The sequence below is a fragment of the Podarcis muralis genome, chromosome 13 (genome assembly GCF_964188315.1).
Source record: "Podarcis muralis chromosome 13, rPodMur119.hap1.1, whole genome shotgun sequence".
In the NCBI taxonomy this organism is placed as follows: domain Eukaryota; kingdom Metazoa; phylum Chordata; class Lepidosauria; order Squamata; family Lacertidae; genus Podarcis; species Podarcis muralis.
The window spans coordinates 46,852,269-46,873,707 of record NC_135667.1 but is presented as its reverse complement, the minus strand read 5'-3'; the positions used below and the strand labels follow the sequence as shown (position 1 = coordinate 46,873,707).

Genomic DNA, 21,439 nt, shown 5'->3' with positions numbered 1-21,439 from the left:
CAGTCTGATCCAATACAAAAATGGTCACAATAACTTTAAAATAAACAACCTATATCAAAAAAGTGATATTCAATAATCCATTAGAATCTAACAGTAAGCAGTAAAATTAAATATCGGCAAATAATAAACAGTTCACACTTATCCACTGCAATGAAGAATGATTAAACTACAAGCCATAAAAGTAACGGCAAGGCACAATGCATAAAATACCGCAAAACGTACAAAATGATGTATTAACAACAACTACTACTACTTATTATAAAATTATTAAATTAATTATTAAATTAAGTTATTCAGCTATCTTCTCTTTAAAAGACATCTAGGGGGGTTGGGGGGTAAAGCAAAAAGATTTGGGTTGGGGACCACAGTTGGGGGCTTTAAGCTTTAAGTATGTTTAAAGCACTCTTAGCCACTACAGCGGCCATAGCTTCCCCGCAAAGAATCCAGGGAATTGTAGTTTGTTCCGGGTGCTGGAAATTGTACCTCAGTGAGGGGTTTTCTGACAACTCTCAACACCTTTGTACAGTGGTACCTCGCAAGACGAATGCCTTGCAAGACGGAAAACTCGCAAGACGAAAGGGTTTTTGGTTTTTTGAGTTGCTTCGCAAGACGATTTTCCCTATGGGCTTGCTTCGCAAGACGGAAACGTCTTGCAAGTTTGTTTCCTTTTTCTTAAAACCGTTAATACAGTTGCGACTTGACTTCGAGGAGCAACTCATAGCACACGGTGTGGTAGCCTTTTTTGAGGTTTTTGAAGACTTTGGTGATTTTTGAAGCTTTTCCAAAACTTTCCCGAAACCGTGCTTCGCAAGACGAAAAAATCGCAAGACGAAAAAACTTGCGGAACGAATTAATTTCGTCTTGCGAGGCACCACTGTATGTATAAATATGATGATGATGATGATGATAATTTATACCCCGCCCATCTGGCTGGATTTCCCCAGACACTCTGGGAGGCTTCCAACAGAATATTAAAATACAATAGTCTATTAAACAGTAAAAGCTTCCCTAAACAGGGCTGCCTTCAGATGTCTTCTAAAAGTCTGGTAGTTGTTGTTCTCTTTGACATCTGGTGGGAGGGCGTTCCATGGGGCGGGTGCCACTACCAAGAAGGCCTCTGCCTGGTTCCCTGTAACTTGGCTTCTCACAACGAGGGAACCGCCAGAAGGCCCTCGGCACTGGCCCTCAGTATGATATAAATGAGATTAGACATTTATATGGCACTTCTGAGCTCTTAAAAGAGCCCTCAGAGCACAATAAATCCCATGGACAAAGTTATAAATAGAGAAAATCATATATAATCTTGGCAAGGATGCTATTTCTCCTCTTCTAATTTGCTCTTGGAATAGAGCCATTAGCAACAGCTATCAGGAATCGCAAGGGAGCCTTTGAACTTTGGGCAAAACGCCACATTGTGTTAAACACGCTTTTTTAAAAAGGCTTACGCTGACCATTTTTATTTCAAAGGAAAGCGGAATTCCATACACCTTTGATCTGGATTCCACTCTAAATCTGGATTGGAGCCCCGCAGCAGATTCACACCCCTGCTGTTCTTTTCCCCTGTAGATCATGCTTATGGCATCTTTATGTTTAAAGACGCGGGTGGCGCTGTGGGTAAAACCTCAGCGCCTAGGACTTGCCGATCGCATGGTCGGCGGTTCGAATCCCCGCGGCGAGGTGCGCTCCCGTTGCTCAGTCCCAGCACCTGCCAACCTAGCAGTTCAAAAGCACCTCTGGGTGCAAGTAGATAAATAGGGACCGCTTACCAGCGGGAAGGTAAACGGCGTTCCGTGTGCTGCGCTGGCTCGCCAGATGCAGCTTGTCACGCTGGCCACGTGACCCGGAAGTGTCTGCGGACAGCACTGGCTCCCGGCCTATGGAGTGAGATGAGTGCACAACCCTAGAGTCTGGCAAGACTGGCCCGTACGGGCAGGGGTACCTTTACCTTTACTATGGCATCTTTGGGGGGGGGGGTAAATATCAGCTGTGGGGTGGGGGCAATTCCTCCAGCATAATCAGAACCAATTCCTATAAAACCAGGCAAGGCTTCTGCAAATACAACAGACTTTTTCTTGGCAGAGGCAGATGTTCCCATACCAGGCATAGGCAAACTCTGGCCTCCAGATGTTTGGGACTACAATTCCCATCATCCCTGACCACTGGCCCTGTTAGCTAGGGATGATGGGAATTGTAGTCCCAACACATCTGGAGGGCCGGAGTTTGCCTATGCCTGTCCTAGACTGAGGATCAGCCAAATCTGAACCAGGAGAGGGGTCAATTAAAGTATAACTAATAGCCATAACTAACTATTACTAATAGCATAGATCTGCAATTTAGACATTTGCCCTGCCCCCTTGCAACCCATGTTAAGTTCTAGTCTTAGGAGACAGGAAGAAAAACTTCTGTTTCTCCACATCATACATTTTATAAGGTTTTTTTCTTATTCGTGTCCTTCTTAGTGGGGTGGGGTTCCCCCTTAACTAAAACACCTCCAGCATTTTAGCGGTTCCACAGAGGGGACATGTTCCAATCGCCTGATGATCGATCTCCCTCCATTTTAGAAAGTGTGCCCGTGACAATTGAAGTCCAAGTGAAAATCACCAACAAGGAGTTCGTTCCAGAGCTCGAGAACCAAGAGTCCGAAGAGTATAAGAGCTTGGAAGAGGAATTTAAGATGCAGGTAACAATGAGCCGGGACGCGGGTGGCGCTGTGGGTTAAACCACTGAGCCTAGGACTTGCTGATCAGAAGGTCGGTGGTTCAAATCCCTGCGACGGGGTGAGCTCCGGTTGCTCGGTCCCTGCTCCTGCCAACCTAGCAGTTCGAAAGCATGTCAAAGTGCAAGTAGATAAACAGGTACCGCTCCGGTGGGAAGGTAAATGGCATTTCCGTGTGCTGCTCTGTTTCGCCAGAAGCGGCTTAGTCATGCTGGCCACGTGACCCGGAAGCTGTACGCCGGCTCCCTCGGCCAATAAAGCGAGATGAGCGCTGCAACCCCAGAGTCGTCTGCGACTGGACCTAATGGTCAGGGGTCCCTTTACCTTTAACAATGAGCCATTGACTCATCCTTCAATACTCTGCTCTGTTGGTTATGGAGTAGAGTTCTCTTTCATTCTGCTTACCTTCCCTCTCTAAATGACTCCAGCCTGGATTATTAAGACATTCTGTATTTTTCCTCTCCACCATTTAGATGGACAATGTTTATCAGGGCGTCTCTGGATACCAAGGTGTGGTGATCTTAAAACTGAGGTAGGTACCTGAAGCACAGACCACTTTGAGATGCCATATTGCCCAGTGGCCTATTCATGTTTCAGATTTGGCTAAGGTGAAGCCAGTGAACGAGTCCTCCTGGCTTCCTGTTGCCACCCTACCAGGTCCCTCCCTCCTCAAAGGAAACCCAAGAGGTTGTTGTTCCCAGAATCCCCCTTGTTCCGTGTCATTCCCAGGCACCAGATCTCTCCTAGGAGATCTTAGGCTGCTCCTGTCTGTACTCCTGTTATCTGGGTGACTAAGGCTAACGTTCATCTATTGATTGAAGAGTAGCCCATTTTTTGAAAACAGCCCCAGTCTAGATTCCAAATCAAGAATGTTTCCACAAGCAGAGACAGTTCGTGCATTGTTCTTGTTGTTGTCCTTGTCATTAATAATTTTTATTAGTTTTCAATTACAATCCAATGCAGTGGTACCTCGGGTTACATACGCTTCAGGTTACAGGCTCCACTAACCCAGAAATAGTACCTCGGGTTAAGAACTTTGCTTCAGGATGAGAACAGAAATCTTGCTCCAGCAACACAGCGGCAGCGGGAGGCTCCATTAGCTAAAGTGGTGCTTCAGGTTAAGAACAGTTTCAGGTTAAGAACGGACCTCCAGGATGAATTAAGTACTTAACCCGAGGTACCACTGTAATAGCCTCATTATAACAATACCAATTTATAATACAATTACTAATACCAATTGTTCAAATACCAAATTATATAATTTAGATAAGGTCCCGTCCCCATGCATGCTAGAATTGATGGTTTGATGATTTCTTTATTTCTGCGTTACAAAATCTTATGAATTTCAATTACATTCCGGTCATAATAATCCCTTATACGACAATTGCAATATTAATAACTTCCATTCATGCTGACACATTAAATGATTTATAAAACTACAAATGAGGCACTCAAACAATATTCTTGTTCTTCCTGTGTGTGGCAATTATTCTGTCCGTGGTGTTTCTTCCTGTCCTTGTCAAATGTTATGTCTATCTTTTCCCGGTTGTTGCTGTTATCCATCATGCATTGGGCGGAGCTCATATCCCATTGTTGTTGTCCGTGCATTGCTATGCATTCAGCTTGTGCACCATACACTGAAAGCACATTGAATTCTGCAAAAAAATCATGGGAACAGGAGGGCATCTATCAGAGATCTGCAATTCCCAACACCCTTCGCAAACTACAACTCTCAGAATTCTTTGGAGGAAGACATGTCCTTTAAATGTATATGGTGTGCATACAGCCATGCTGATAGAACAAGATTTAGGCTCCCCCCGTAGCACTGATCTTGCACATTCATAAGGACTTAAGTGCATTTCCAGTTTTGGCTTTCTCCTCATCAACGTGCGCCCCTGCTGCATAGCTGTCAATCGTCCCTTATTTGGCGGGAAACTCCCTTATCCCAATGCCATGTCCCGCTGCTGTCTCTTATTGATGATGTCCCTTAAATTTCCTGGGTTTCATGCTCGCCCGGCTCGGGAGGGAAGCAGCGGCTCGGGGTCCTCTGCCGCGAGAGGGAGAGCGCGCTGGCGCCGTCGTCCTGGCGCGAGGAGTTCCATCGGCCCTTCCCCGCCCGAGAGAGGGGGGGTGAGGGAGAGAGCCCGGAGGTGGCAGCGGTGGTGGCAGCTGAGGAGGCGGCCTGAGGGAGGAGGAAGAGGAGGGGATGGGGAGGGACGCAGAAGGGCGGCGCTTCAGCGGCCGCGGTGGCGCCACAACCGCCTCATGCCAGATTGACAGCATCTGTCAATCCTACCAATGTATGTAACTCTTTACAACAGCAAAATCCCTTATTTGGGCTGCTGATCCCTTATTTTCAAGGCTGCTACTCCCTTATTTTCAAATGTGTAAGTTGACAGCTATGCCCTGCCGTGCTCTTTTTAACAACAAAATGGTGGTTGAGATATTGCCCTTTTTCATCACTGTGTTAGGAAAGGCAGCATTATCGTGGACCACGAAGTCATCATTAAAGCTGTAATAAACAACGATGTGAACATCATTGACAAAACTGTCCAGAACTTGACCGAGGTCGTGCGGAAGCAGCTGACTACCATCAACTCCACTCAGGAGAAATGCAATACGGGGAACTCATGTAAGCTCTGGGCAACATTCTTCCAGTTGGAGATGATATTTCCATATTATTGTGTCCTCCTGGCTAGAGAAGGGTACTCAAAAGGTTCCATGGCTGGGAGTCCCTCCACTAAATAAGAGCCCATATCTAGAGGAGGAGTCAGATTGTTATCTTTCAGCAAAAACAAGAAAAGGTGTTGTGGCACCTTGAAGAATTTCATTATGGCATAATAAGCTGTTATGGACTAACAGGCTTCCTCAACCTTGGCCCTCCAGATGTTTTGAGACTACAATTCCCATCATCCCTGACCACTGGTCCTGCTAGCTAGGGATCATGGGAGTTGTAGGCCAAAAACATCTGGAGGGCCAAGGTTGAAGAAGCCTGGACTAACTTCTACTTCATCAAATGCTTCAGAGAGCCAAGATGTGTGTGCCTGATTTCCTCCAACTCCATCCACCTATTTCTAACAAGAGCTTCTTTCACATACCATCCAACATTTCTCTGATGAAAATAGGGACGTCCTATTCCGTTATTGGGACGCGGGTGGCGCTGTGGGTTAAACCACAGAGTCTAGAGAAAGCAAGCTGCCCCAGACCATCAGCACAGAAAACAGGGCAACCCACCTGCAATTGTCATATGAGCGTTCAGTTCCAGCTGTCAACCCAGCAAATAAGGACTTGGGACCCTGCTAAGACCACGTGCCTCAGGGGGGCTAAGGTGCACTTTGGACAGCAGTAAATCACACCCGCCAGGAAGATTCAGGGCCGTACGACCCCAAAGCCAGGCTGCAACCCTCGTATTCAAAAGCAGAAAAGAATTGGCTGAATTAGCCTGAAGCTAAGCTGGCAGAACCTAGGACTTGCCGATCAGAAGGTCGGCGGTTCAAATCCCCGCGATGGGGTGAGCTCCCATTGCTCGGTCCCTGCTCCTGCCCACCTAGCAGTTCGAAAGCATGTCAAAGTGCAAGTAGATAAATAGGTACCGCTCCGGCGGGAAGGTGAATGGCGTTTCCGTGCGCTGCTCTGGTTCGCTAGAAGCGGCTTAGTCATGCTGGCCACATGACCCAGAAGTTGGCTCCCTCGGCCAGTAAAGTGAGATGAGCGCCGCAACCCCAGAATCGTCTGCGACTGGACTTAACTGTCAGGGGTCCCTTTACCTTTACCTATTCCATTATTATTATTATTATTATTATTATTATTATTATTATTATTATTCCCCACCCACCTGACCTATGTTCAAGATTACATTACAGCATATACCTCTCCACACTTTCCCAGTATAAAATAGTTCAGTATAATTCTATTAATCTATTATTAAAATAATAGAATTACCTTCTTTAGAGAGACTTTAGAGAGACTGTCAGGGCATTTTGCAGAGGTGCAGAAAAAATATATAAGAAAGGAATTGAGTAAAATCATGCAATGTAACCATCTCTTTCTTTCCGCAGCATTTTGCTTTTCAGCTCCACCTGACCCTATTCTGAGCGCAAGCACAAATTTTTCAGCTGAAGGTGAGTCCCAGAATTAGGGAGGGACAGAGGGATTATTTATGCACCCGCAGCCTGTCCAGCGAGAGCAAAAACAGTGAGCTGCCTGGAATTGGTCCTGCTTGCTTGTTTATTCTACGCCCAAGGGGAGCTGCCTGCCTGTTCTTCTGGCTGCATCATGGTATTAGCAAGTTGGCACTGCCAGGCCTCCTTTCTTCTCTTTCGTGGTGGTGGGATAGTTTGGCAGAGATGCCCTCCAACGTTCCTCAGATGAAAACAGGGACATTCTATTCTGCATCAGTATCACCAGATCCACACTGATCTGTTAAACCAGGGGTCAGCAAACTTTTTCAGCAGGGGGCCGGTCCACTGTCCCTCAGACCTTGTGGGGGGCCGGACTGTATTTTGAAAAAAAATAATGAATGAATTCCTATGCCCCACAAATAACCCAGAGATGCATTTTAAATAAAAGCACTTATTCTGCTCATGTGAAAACACCAGGCAGACCCCACAAATAACCCAGAGATGCATTTTAAATAAAAGGACACATTCTACTACTGACACATTCTACTCATGTATAAACACGCCGATTCCTGGACCATTCATGGGCCGGATTTAGAAGGCGATTGGGCTTTTAGAGGTGCTTAGGTGGGGCATGGCCAAAAAAGGTTGGGAACCACTGTCGTAGTCGCTGCTGCCCTGGACCCCCTCCCCCCCATCGGCAGTACCCACTGAGCTGCCTCCGCTTCCCTGAGTGTGACTTTGGTCCCAGGCAGTCCTGGCCAAGGGGAGGGGAGGGGCAGGCAGCTGGGCGAGCAAGTGGAGCTGGGTTTATTGGGGGGGGGGCACAGTGCAGCCCTGCTTGGCTCTAGTGGGTAGATGGGTGGCCACTGCAATGAATGAAAAGGTGGAGAAAGAGTTTAGGTTTCTTTAAGGGGAGAGGCTTGCACCTGGGAATCTGGGACTCTGCCTGACAAAGTGAGAAGCTGTGATGGCCTTAAGGTCTTCGTGAAGGTCCTGGCAGTTTTTGTGACAGTGGTTTCTTCTTCTTTCTCCTTTCTCCCAGCCGCTTGCAGAAAAAACATCGACCCCAGATATGCAGACTACTATTACCCCGATAACTCAACAGGCACGCTGCGCTGTATCTCCGACTGCACCAAGGACACCAAAAACACCATGAACTGCAACAATGGCTTATGTAGTATATCTGAAAGAGGCCCTTACTGCAGGTAAGTGGACAGAGGAGTGGATAGCAGAAATATCCCTGGATCCGGGCATCCCATTGCAAACCTGAATTTGTGCCAGTACGTGATAGAATCCCAGATGAAAACTGTGACAGTCTGAAAGAGCCCTGTTCCTCTTCTTCCCCTCTGCAAGAAAATCCAGATGTGGACTGAGGTGCAAATAAGTCGGTGGCTGCATAAGGGGTGCCCGGCAAGGTTTTGGGAAGGGGGGAATGCTCTCCCCTAAAACCACTTGCACATCTCTCCCATACACTTGTCCTACACTCGAGTAGGACCCTGGTAGAGACACATGCCCGACTGGCATGTTCTCTCCCTCCTGGTCGTTCGTTTGGGAGCTTCAAAAGCTTTCTTCAGCCCAAACATCACAGCAACCGATGCCAACAGACACACTTAGGGATCCGCAGAGTTTGCGCATCATGCGCGTGACAGACCTCAGCAACTCAGCATTTTGGCTAATCTACTTTATTTACATATAAACACACATGGAGCACTGCAACATGGCTCCCTCTCTCTCTAGCATCAGACAGCACAGAGACACAGGACAATAGTCCCACTTCACGGAACACAGGAACACAAACATCCTGTCTCCGTCACGTCCCACTCTGTGGAGTCAAAACATACACCGTCATGTGCAATACAACAATCCCATGACTGCAATCACGGAGCAGGAATTCTAACACCCGGCAAGGCCTTGGGAAGGGGGAATGCGCTTCCCTAAAACCACTTGCACATCTCTCCCATAGGTGTAATGATGTGGAGTCCTTTTGGTACATGGCTGATCGCTGCCAAACTCCGATCCGAAAGAGCGATGTCGGCTTTGGGGTTGGGCTGGCTGTCCTCGCAGTGATCAGCACCGTCCTGGCGATGTTCCTCCTCAGAGCCAGGCGGAGGAAGTCTCATTCTAGGTAAGAAGCACAAGAAGTCCATGGGTAAGATGCAGGCTGGAGGAGAATAACCTAAATTTCTGGACCTTCTTGGCAGGGAGCCAAACCTAATGAGTTAGCGATTTCCTGGGATCCTTTATAGCAATGAGTAGGGGATCTGTTTGGTCCCACGAGCTGGATCAGGTTTGAACTCGCAGGGCAAATTTGACAGGTCAGTCGCCCGATGCCACGGTGCCAACTGCTGCAACATGCTTTGAAACCGTGGACTTCAAAGCATCTATCAGTAAAAGGTAAAGGTACCCCTGCCCGTACGGGCCAGTCTTGCCAGACTCTAGGGTTGTGCGCTCATCTCACTCTATAGGCCGGGAGCCAGTGCTGTCTGCAGACACTTCCAGGTCACGTGGCCAGCGTGACAAGCTGCATCTGGCAAGCCAGCGCAGCACACGGAACGCCGTTTACCTTCCCGCTAGTAAGCGGTCCCTATTTATCTACTTGCACCCGGAGGTGCTTTCGAACTGCTAGGTTGGCAGGCGCTGGGACCGAGCAACGGGAGCGCACCCCGCCGTGGGGATTCGAACCGCCGACCTTTCAATCGGCAAGTCCTAGGCGCTGAGGCTTTAACCCACAGCGCCACCCACATCCCTAAAAAAAGCATCTCTCAAGGTGCTGCTAAAACAAAGGCCCTTTTCTTTATTTTAGAAGGGGATTTTATGCATTGGAATCCCCTGCTAAAATGAATGTTTTTTCCCCCATGTCTTAGCAGCAGGTAACAAAGGGTGAGAGGACCATTTTAGCTGTGGTTTCTGTGAAAATCCTTTTTTTTAAATGTATTATTATTATTTATTTGCACTTTTAACAAAACAAAATAAAAGGAAGAGGAATAGATGTATAAAATGGAATAGAGGAAAATAAATGATGTACAAATAATACCACCACAGACAAAAACAAACAAGCCACACAACACCATCACAGAATTGTAGAGTTGGAAGGGACCACAAGGATCATCTAGTCCAACCCCCTGCAATATACAGGAATCTTTTTGCCCAATGTGGGACTCGTACACACAACCCTGTGATATCGGTATGCAACCTGTTCAAAGGTAGCCAGTACAGCAAGGTCCTTAGATGACTGAGTAATAGATGGTGCATATTCTTCCCCACAGGGACGCGGGTGGCGCCGTGGGTTAAACCACAGAGCCTAGGACTTGCCGATCAGAAGGTCGGTGGTTCGAATCCCGACGATAGGGTGAGCTCCTGTTGCTCGGTCCCTGCTCCTGCCAACCTAGCAGTTCGAAAGCACGTCAGAGTGCAAGTAGATAAATAGGTACCACTCCGGCGGGAAGGTAAACGGTGTTTCCATGTGCTGCTCTGGTTCTCCAGAGGCGGCTTAGTCATGCTGGCCACATGACCCGGAAGCTGTACGGCGGCTCCCTCGGCCAGTAAAGCGAGATGAGCGCCACAACCCCAGAGTCGGTCATGACTGGACCTAATGGTCAGGGGTCCCTTTACCTTTACCTATTCTTCCCCACAAGCTGAAAGCATAAGTCTTATGAACCATAAGAGCTAGCAAAAGAGCTAGCTAGGGGAGAGGGCAGCCTGCGCTGGAAAAGCGGTGTTAGAAACTCAGATATATAAGCTAGGTGCCAAATGGCTCCTTAAACCAGAGTTACAGTCACCAAAACGGAATGCCTAGTTGCCATTTTGGGGGCAGATAGCTCAAAAGTCATATTTTTCCAATACGGTCTTTTGGTTGCTGAAATTCGTTCTGAGTGTGCAGATAAAATATAATGGGTAGAATTCCGCAGGATGTGTTGCTAGTGTGTGAAAACAGTCGAGAGGATCCTCAGGCATGCACCTCCAGGTGGTGGAGACATCGGGCATCTTCACCTGGTTGCAAATGGCCGGTTTTGTTGTTGTTTCTTCATTTAGTTATGTCCGATTCTTCGTGACCCCGTGGACCAGAGCACGCCAGGCACTCCTGTCTTCCACTGCCTCCCGCAGTTTGGTCAAACTCATGCTGGTAGCTTCGAGAACACTGTCCAACCATCTCGTCCTCTGTCATCCCCTTCTCCTTGTGCCCTCCATCTTTCCCAACATCAGGGTCTTTTCCAGGGAGTCTTCTCTTCTCATGAGGTGGCCAAAGTCTTGGAGTCTCAGTTTCAGGATCTGTCCTTCCCGTGAGCACTCAGGGCTGATTTCCTTCAGAATGGATAGGTTGGATCTTCTTGCAGTCCATGGGACTCTCAAGAGTCTCCTCCAGCACCATAATTCAAAAGCATCAATTCTTCGGCGATCAGCCTTCTTTATGGTCCAGCTCTCACTTCCATACATCACTACTGGGGAAACCATAGCTAGGTGCAAAATGTACTTGGCACATGTTGAATGCTGTCATCCTTCTGTCTGCCTTCAGGTCCTAGTAATGACCTCTTGGTTGTTGTTCCTGCAGCTTCTCCGATGATGCTGAGGCCTGGTATGAGGAAGATGAGGAAGAGTGGAAGCCCTCAGGAGGTCTGACTATCATGAATGAAGGAGCTGCCAATGAAGGTAAGGACTCTTCATGTCATACATTAGGTTGCCAGACACCATGGGCCAGGGATTGCTCTTCAAAGCTTAGGCTTGGGACCTCTTAGCAGTGCCACATATTGCACTGGAATAAAACAAGGCCGTGAATCTATACCTGTGCAGAACACGTCTGTCTCTAGTGGAGGAACCACAAGCAGGCACCCACTCCCCGCCATATTATGGAAGGGTTCCTGACGTCCAGGCAGACTACAGCCATTCCACAAACTCTCTCTGTGTGTGTGTGTGACTTTACGGAGCAACTGAGTGGCAGGGTCAAGGGCCAATCTGTGCACAGGGCTGACTAGAGCCGGCCCAGGAGTTTGGATGGCTTCCAGGAAAGCAAATGTATTGGTTTGCAAAAAGCAAGGAGGAGGGCACTGCTGCAAGGGCTGTGTAGACCAGGAGCAAATCAGGACACGTGTGTGTGTGTGTGTGTGTGTGTGTGTGTGTGTGTTTTTCTTGGTTTGTATGTAGCTTTCCCCTCTCCCCACATCCCATTGCTGCTCTCAGCAACAGCCCTCCCTTCCCTTTGTTGTTCTTTGAAGCGCACAGGAGTCTTAATACTCTGCTGCAATGAAAAGAACTGCAGTCGGGAAGGTATGCCCTCAAGGAAGGCTTTGCAATGGAGAAAACAGGCTCTCTGTTAAGGCCAATCATTCATTTTGGCTGTTCTGTGGCCCTTTCCTCCTCAGAAAGCCAAGACAGAAACAGGAGTTTCCAGGTCTCTCTGGACTCGGTTGATACGACGACACAGGTGAGTTCAAGCAGCTCTCTTGCAAAGCTTCTCACTTCTCATCCTCAGGGACCAGCAACTGATGCAGATCTGGTAAATCAGGAAGGGGGGGGCGGATGGAGACCTGCAAGGGAACATGTGGGAGCTGCCAGAATGAGCTTTGCAGCTTCATCATTACCAGGCGCTGTACACACACAAGCCCATTTGTAAAGTAAAGGTAAAGGGACCCCTGACCATTAGGTCCAGTCGTGGCTGACTCTGGGGTTGCTGCGCTCATCTCACTTTATTGGCTGAGGGAACCGGTGTACAGCTTCCGGGTTGTGGCCAGCATGACTAAGCCGCTTCTGGCGAACCAGAGCAGCGCACGGAAACGCCATTTACCTTCCCGCCGGAGCGGTACCTATTTATCTACTTGCACTTGGACGTGCTTTTGAACTGCTAGGTTGGCAGGAGCAGGGACCGAGCAACGGGAGCTCACCCCGTCGCGGGGATTCGAACCACCGACCTTCTGATCAGCAAGTCCTAGGCTCTGTAGTTTAACTCACAGCGCCACCTGCATCCCAGCCCATTTGTCGCACACACCAAAAATGTCATTTCCCTCAATCCAGAATTGTTAGTGCTGATCCTCAACCTAGAATCTGTATAGCTTGATTCTAGAGCCTGCTGCCCACAAGGGTGAGCTTACTTGATATACATTGGAAAACCTTCCCCTTGCTTCGGTAATCCATGTTTTCTCCCCTTTGCACGTGCCTCAGGTAAATGAAGCAGGAAGCAGTGATTATGCTATTGCAATGCACCCACCCAAAATGTCATTGGGCAGGTCATGGGCCAGGATTTATTTTAGGGGCAGAACAGAACAGACACAATTGGCCAATTAGATTTAGAGGGGGGCAGCTGCCCCCCTGCCTCTGCCCATGTGGCAAGTGTAGATACACGCCCATTGCTGGGACCGACTAGATCTGTTTTCATCTGTTTGCGTGTCGAGATCCCCAGGGCCACCCCAATAACTCACACATCACACAGAATTTTTTGTTTAAGATTTTTGGCATAATTTTGGCCACAACTTTATTGAAATACAAATTTGTGAGTGGTTGCTTAGGCATTGGTTGCGACTATCTGCCCCCACCGTGGGGGACAGACTGACATTCCGCACGATGCGAAAGTCAGAATAGGGGGATACACTTGGGGGTAACGACGGAGCAGGGAACCTGCCCTCAGTCCCCCCCAAATGCAACCAGGAGCTCATTGCTATGGCCCGAGCCCCCTTGACAGAGTGGACAAGCAATAGTGAGCCCCCAATTCCTTTAACGGAATCCCTTGCAGCAGCAGCATTAGAGGGGCAGGCACAGCCAATCCATGCCCCTCAACCAACCAAACCATAAACCAGTGCCTAACCGCAACCTTACAAGTTGTGACGATTTGCTACGCAGTAGGCAAAAACCAAATGGCCCCAGCCAATCAGCCAGATGGACAAAATTCCTACCGGGCCCCTGCCTCAAGAGCAGATGACCCCATGACAGGCATAGCAAGGTCAAAGCGAACAACCCTATTCTAGGGAGGGAGGGACGGGCAATCCGATGCACGGGCGAAAAGAGGAAGCCCTAGCCTCGTGCAAGGAGTTTTAGCATTTCTGGCTGTCAATCAACAAATGGCAACATAAACTTCTTCCCAACAACAAGGGAAGCCCCAATCGCATCAGTGGCCAATGATCAATTAGCCCGCCCCCAATTTTGGAGTGTCCTGGCGGCCCCCACCACAACACGTGCTCTCCATGAAGGAGAACATGCTTTACAAATGGCCACACTGTGGGGTAATGCACGATCAATCTACAAAGAGCTATTACTTTTTGGATGAGACCAGTGTCGTGCATATGCAGCCTTAGGCACTCAGAGGTGAAAGCAGCAAACTTTATTGCAGTCTCCCTGCACACATTCCCCCATCCGTCTTTGTCTGAAGAACACTGAAGAACACACGCAAAGGCCCTTTTAGAAAATTGCCCCAGAATCAGTACAGGGCAATAACCTACTGAAGCCACTGGAGGGAGCTGCAGTCATTAGGATCTCCCCAACCAAAACAAAAGAGACCAAGCAGTGGCGTAGCGTGGGGGGTGCAGGGGGGGCAGCCGCACCGGGCGCAACATCTGGGGTTAGGGCAAATCCATGGGTTAGGGGGCGCAAATCCACAGGTTAGGGGGCGCAAATCCACGGGTTAGGGGGTGCAAATTACTTGCCTTGCCCCGGGTGCTGACAACCCACGCTATGCCGCTGAGACCAAGTAGTGAAAACTGGAACTGAAACAGCTCCAAAATACAGTTGTACCTTGGAAGCCAAACGGAATCCGTTCCAGAAGTCCGTTCGACTTCCAAAATGTTTGGAAACCAAAGCACAGCTTCCCATGGGCTACAGGAACTGGAAGCCACGTCAGACGTTCAGCTTCTGAAAACCTTTTGAAAACCAGAACACTCACTTCCGGGTTTCGATCATTCGGGAGCCAATTTGTTCGGGAGCCAAGGCGTTTGAGATCCAAAGTATGACTGTATAACTTGCATAAAGGCAAACAGGTCTTGCAACAGAATGCTGCGCTCTCTCTAACGAGAGCCTTCCTATTTAGGATTGCAGCCAGCCAGTCATGCCCTCCTCCAGCATTGTATGAGCCAGAGGTAGCCAACAGATATCTCCGCATGCTATTGGACTACAGTTCCCAACATCTTTATCTGGACAACAGTGCTGTCACTCACCACTAAGGCTGTCAAAATAAATGAAAAAATTGTCCAGTAGCACCTTAGAGACCAACTAAGTTGGTTCTGGGTATAAGCTTTCGTGTGCATGCACACGTCTTCAGATACTAAGGCTGTTGTTGTTGTTTAAATCAGAGGAGTGATGCTATTGTGGAGTTTACATGCAAACAGTAACCCAGTCTTAGTTAACTAGCTACGGGAAAGGTGATTAATCAACTCTAAAAAAGATTCCGTAGATAGGTAAAGGTACCCCTGCCCGTACGGGCCAGTCTTGACAGACTCTAGGGTTGTGCGCCCATCTCACTCAAGAGGCCGGGGGCCAGCGCTGTCCGGAGACACTTCCGGGTCACGTGGCCAGCGTGACATCGCTGCTCTGGCGAGCCAGAGCCGCACACGGAAACGCCGTTTACCTTCCCGCTAGTAAGCGGTCCCTATTTATCTACTTGCACCCGGGGGTGCTTTCGAACTGCTAGGTTGGCAGGCGCTGGGACCAAACAACGGGAGCGCACCCCGCCGCGGGGATTCGAACCGCCGACCTTTTGATCGGCAAGCCCTAGGCGCTGAGGCTTTTAACCACAGCGCCACCCGCGTCCCTATTCCGTAGATACATTACTTTCAAATGGCTTTATAAAATTTCACTGAAATCTTAAAGTGCACATTTGCAATTGCTGATTTCTTTGGGTGTCAAATGAACCCTATATCTTTTGTGGAGCTCATAAAGTATCTGACCTTTTCTCTTTGCAGATGCAGTTCCAAAAACCAACAGCACTGACCAACTGTTGATCCCACCCTGGAACACATCCTGGAAATTCGACTGAATTACATCAAGGACCCTGAAAGCCCAACGCTAACAGTCAGACTATATTACAGTTGTCTACATTCCTTCCTGGGAGAGAGTTTTGGGGCTTGGTACCATCAGTATGATGAAGACACCCAGCTCTGTTTCTCCTTTCCACCTAAATCCAAGGAAGCTTGCCTCAGTTCTGGAGCAGAATCTGTCATCAGTAGTGGACTAGAGGAAGGGGAACAAATGGAAACTTAAACCAGACAAGACAAAGGTGCTCTTGGTCAGTCAGAAGACAGAACAGGGAATAGGGATATTGGAAACTGGTTGTTGTTTTTTTATGACTGCTCCTAGACTTTGAAACTCTCTCCATACAGAACCTAGACTTGCTGTCTCCTTGTTGTCCTTCCACTGGCTAATGAAGACTTTCTTATTCCAACAGTGCTGTTGGGAAGTGACTGTTTGTGAGAAAAGGGCAGACACAGTGATGTTTTTATTGTAATTATCTGTATGTTCTAACAAAACATACACACACCCTTCCCTTGCATGCGAAGACAGGCTCCAGCAGATTGAGCGGACGAGATCGATAGTGGATCCGACGGTCCACAAGGCAGTTTCTCCACGTACTGTACAGGGAAGTGAGGGGCAGATGTGGCTTGTCAACCTGGAAGGTAGCCCATATAAGAGAAGGGAGAAACTGATTCTAAACCTCCACTGCCTTGCAAGATATCCTAGGGAGAAGAAAAAGCTAAGGAGTGAAGCCTGTACAAACCTGAAGTCCCTAAGAAAGTTGGATGGCTCCTTGTACACCTCCTTCTGGCAACTCCTGCAGCCAAGTTGATGCCAAACGTCTTGCTCTGCTTTCCTTTGGACAGTATCAGCGAGGCCGGGGGGGGGGGTCTTGTCGTCTGGGCAGCCAAGGACCTCCACACACACTGCTCAACATGTTTTGTTGTGTTGTTGTTTAGTCGTTTAGTCGTGTCCGACTCTTTGTGACCCCATGGACCAGAGCACACCAGGCACTCCTGTCTTCCACTGCCTCCCGCAGTTTGGTCAAACTCATGCTGGTAGCTTCGAGAACACTATTCAACCATCTCATCCTCTGTCGTCCCCTTCTCCTTGTGCCCTCCATCTTTCCCAACATCAGGGTCTTTTCCAGGGAGTCTTCTCTTCTCATGAGGTGGCCACAGTATTGGAGGCTCAGCTTCAGGATCTGTCCTTCCAGTGAGCACTCAGGGCTGATTTCCTTCAGAATGGAGAGGTTTGATCTTCTTGCAGTCCATGGGACTCTCAAGAGTCTCCTCCAGCACCATAATTCAAAAGCATCAATTCTTCGGCGATCAGCCTTCTTTATGGTCCAGCTCTCACTTCCATACATCACCCCTGGGAAAACCATGTTGTTGTTTAGTCGTTTAGTCATGTCCGACTCTTCGTGACCCCATGGACCATAGCTTTTACTATACGGACCTTTGTTGGCAAGGTGAATTTACTTGCTTTTAAATTATTACCCCACCTGTAAGCCGCCTTGAGCTCCTCTCAGGGGGAAAAGTGGGATAGAATTAAATATAACAACATCAACAACACCTCCACTTACCACAGTGACAAAAAGCAAACACAGCAGGGCCAGGCAGGAAGATGACAGCGTGGGGATGTCTCCAAACAGGCAGTCCCATAGTTCAATTCTTTCTTTCTTTTTAATTGAAATAATTCAACATTAATACATTTATACATACATATTACGGATATACAAACAAACATACATTTCATACAACCCTTAAAAATATTCATAACATTGTTGTTGTTTAGTTGTTTAGTCATGTCCGACTCTTCGTGACCCCATGGACCAGAGCACGCCAGGCACCTCTGTCCTCCACTACCTCCCACAGTTTGGTCAAACCCATGCTGGCAACCTCGAAAACACTATCCAACCATCTCGTCCTCTGTTGTCCCCTTCTCCTTGTGCCCTCCATCTTTCCCAGCATCAGTGTCTTCTCCAGGGAGTCTTCTCTTCTTATGAGGTGGCCAAAGTACTGGAGCCTCAGCTTCACGATCTGTCCTTCCAGTGAGCACTCAGGGCTGATTTCCTTAAGAATGGATGCGTTTGATCTTCTTGCAGTCCATGGGACTCCTCCAGCACCATAATTCAAAAGCATCAATTCTTCGGCGATCAGCCTCCTTTATGGTCCAGCTCTCACTTCCATACATCACTACTGGGAAAACCATGGCTTTAACTATATGGACCTTTGTTGGCAAGGTGACGTCCCCAGATTCAATCCTTTCCCCACCACTGTCCCTCACCCCTCACCCCACCCCGTGTTAGACTTCCAATCTACTCAATTGCAATTTCTTTCCATTTCTATTAATTTCTTTCACACACTATTAAACCAACTTTCTACTTCATTTTCTGTTATACATTGTTATCCATATTATTTGGTATTTCAGTATTTATAACGGAACTTGTTTATTCTAATAGGAGTTCTGATTTTTCAATATGAATTTGCAAATATCCTTTAAACACCTTCCAGTCCTTGTCTACCTTCTCTTTTGAGATCCTTCCGATTTCTCCCATTGTTTTGGACATATTGTAATACTCCAATAATTTGTCTTTGTCGGTATTATACCACTTTTCCAATTTTTCAATTCTTAGGCTTCACAGTCCCAGGGGAAGATCATGTCAGGTCAGATTCTGAACACGTGAACTGGTATTCGAGGTGTCCCAATGTCTTGTCTGTGTTCCTATACATCACCTGCACACTGTTGGCACTTTACGAATGTTCCGTGTAGTGGAGCAATGATTAAAATCTAAATGATTGCAAATGTGTTTCATTGACTTTATTCGTGGCAGCACCCATTAATGATCAAGGGCACTTCCAGACCGTTGCTATTTCCGGGGGGTCGAGGGGGGATCCGATCACATACCAGCAAACTGGAGTTAGACAACGGAAGCTGATTAGCGCACTTACACAACAAATACGCTTCCTTCCCAAACTGGGCTTTTAGTGATGGGGGAATGCATTGGAAGTGGTGGGGTAACAGCTGCTTGACGCGATGTCATGTAACCTCCCAGGAAGCAAATCAGAACGAATGGTGGATCAATAGCCAAGCGTCCCAGAAACATTTTGGAAACAGATCATAGCTCTCAACTTTTCCCTTCTCTTGCGAGGAATCCTATTCGGAATAAGGGAAATCCCCTTTAAAAAAGGGAAACGTTGACAGCTATGAAACAGATCAGGGTGACAATGAACAGGTTGGTGGAAGTCCCTTGTGTTTTGCAAACTCTGTTAAAGGGAGGGTGCAGGTTGACAAGGGGATCCAGCAAAGGGGAGCAGTTTTTTAATACATGATTTAATGTGAATGAACTGGCGCAAAAATGGGTTGTGTGAGCAGGGGTGGACTTTGGTAATAGGGATCTCTGTAGGTACCCCACATAAATAGAGGTATTATTATTATTATTATTATTATTATTATTATTATTGTTGTTGTTGTTGTTTTGCTCTCCCTCGGCTTGGTGCCCTGTACGAGGGAACCGCCCGCAGCACCCTAAATCTGGTGCTGGTTTGAGTTTGGTCAGCTGAGAAAAAGGGCAAAAGAAAAATAGGTTGTGCTGCCCCAGGATAGAAAATCTGTAAACTAGAACTGTGCTATTGTTGGCAGCTTGCATTCCACGCACATGACCAAGGCAGTGCAAAGGTAAAACTGAGGTAAAAGTGCTGAGATAAAAGTGCAAACATACTGGGAATGTGGGCTTGGGAGAGCACATCTTTGTTTGGAATCCTGTCCTGCCCAAAATCTTCCTGACGCAGTGCATTTGTACTCCTGGCGAGGGTAAAAAGATAAAGGATCCCTGGACCTTTAAGTCTAGTCAAAGGCGAATATCGGGTTCATAGAATCATAGAATCATAGAGTTGGAATAGACCACAAGGTCCACTGAGTCCAACCCCCTGCCAAGCAGGAAACACCATCAGAGCACTCCTGACATATGGTTGTCAAGCCTCTGCTTAAAGACCTCCAAAGAAGGAGACTCCACCACACTCCTTGGCAGCAAATTCCACTGTCAAACAGCTCTTACTGTCAGGAAGTTCTTCCTAATGTTTAGGTGGAATCTTCTTTCTTGTAGTTTGGATCCATTGCTCCGTGTCCGCTTCTCTGGAGCAGCAGAAAACAACCTTTCTCCCTCCTCTATATGACATCCTTTTATATATTTGAACATGGCTATCATATCACCCCTTAACCTCCTCTTCTCCAGGCTAAACATGCCCAGCTCCCTTAGCCGTTCCTCATAAGGCATCGTTTCCAGGCCTTTGACCATTTTGGTTGCCCTCCTCTGGACACGTTCCAGTTTGTCAGTGTCCCTCTTGAACTGTGGTGCCCAGAACTGGACACAGTACTCCAGGTGAGGTCTGACCAGAGCAGAATACAGTGGCACTATTACTTCCCTTGATCTAGATGCTATACTCCTATTGATGCAACCCAGAATTGCATTGGCTTTTTTAGCTGGTTGCAGCTGGGTTTTTTAGCTGGGTTGCAGCGCTCATCTCGCTTTCAGGCCGAAGGAGCCGACGTTTGTCCACAGACAGCTTTCCAGGTCATGTGGCCAGCAGGACTAAACCACTGCTGGCGCAACGGGACACCATGACAGAAACCAGAGCACACGGAAACGCTGTTTACCTTCCAGCCAGAGTGGTACCTATTTATCTACTTGCACTGGCGTGCTTTTAAATTGCTAGGTTGGCAGGAGCTGGGACAGAGCTCACCCCGTTGCGGGGATTCGAACTGCCAACCTTCTGATCCGCAACCCCAAGAGGCTCAATGGTTTAGGCCACAGTTGCCCATGACTCACTTCCATAAAGCAGCATGCTCAACACACAAGCCTGGTAGACCTTCAGCCTGGTATTGGTGGTGGTTGTTATTTAAATTTGTGCACCACCCTTCATTCGCAGATCTCAGGGCAGTTCACAATATATAAAAATACAATGTTGTTGTTTAGTTGTGTCCAACTCTTCGTGACCCCATGGACCAGAGCACACCAGGCACTCCTGTCTTCCACTGCCTCCCGCAGTTTGGTCAAACTCATGTTTGTAGCTTCGAGAACACTGTCTAACCATCTCGTCCTCTGCCGTCCCCTTCTCCTTGTGCCCTCCATCTTTCCCCACATCAGGGTCTGTTCCAGGGAGTCTTCTCTTCTCATGAGATGGCCAAAGTATTGGAGCCTCAGCTTCACGATCTGTCCTTCCAGTGAGCACTCAGGGCTGATTTCCTTCAGAATGGATCGGTTTGATCTTCTTACAGTCCATGGGACTCTCAAGAGTCTCCTCCAGCACCATAATTCAAAAGCATCAATTCTTCGGCGATCAGCCTTCTTTATGGTCCAGCTCTCACTTCCATACATCACTACTGGGAAAACCAGTAAGTCAATATAAAAGACAATATAAGAAACAAAAAAACCCCACATAATAATAAAGAGCAAAAACAATTCAATTATCCCCTCTCCTAAAACGCATTTAAAACAGTTTCGGATGTTACTCATCCAAAGGCCTAGATGAAGAGGACCGTTTTCGCCTGGCACCTAAAGGTGATATAATGAAGGCACCAGGTGAGCCTTTCTGGGGAGAACACAAACAAGGAGCCACTGCGGAAAAGGTGCCTCCTTGCGTTGCCGCCCTCTGGACCTCGCATGGAGGAG

The 21,439-nt window shown here is 47.8% G+C and overlaps 1 protein-coding gene across 1 annotated transcript in view; it reads left to right on the top strand.

The window, feature by feature from the left end:
- The window catches only part of LOC114582018 (mucin-17-like), a 42,974-nt gene extending 24,401 nt beyond the window's left edge, over window positions 1-18,573 (top strand). The window contains exons 4-12 of the mRNA XM_077918310.1: window positions 2,562-2,680; window positions 3,190-3,248; window positions 5,188-5,348; window positions 6,775-6,837; window positions 7,880-8,042; window positions 8,801-8,964; window positions 11,377-11,484; window positions 12,195-12,256; window positions 15,717-18,573. Coding sequence (XP_077774436.1) covers window positions 2,562-2,680; window positions 3,190-3,248; window positions 5,188-5,348; window positions 6,775-6,837; window positions 7,880-8,042; window positions 8,801-8,964; window positions 11,377-11,484; window positions 12,195-12,256; window positions 15,717-15,755 — 938 coding nt within the window. The 3' untranslated portion in view covers window positions 15,756-18,573. The remainder of the gene's footprint in view (window positions 1-2,561; window positions 2,681-3,189; window positions 3,249-5,187; window positions 5,349-6,774; window positions 6,838-7,879; window positions 8,043-8,800; window positions 8,965-11,376; window positions 11,485-12,194; window positions 12,257-15,716) is intronic.
- Window positions 18,574-21,439: the final 2,866 nt, after the last annotated feature.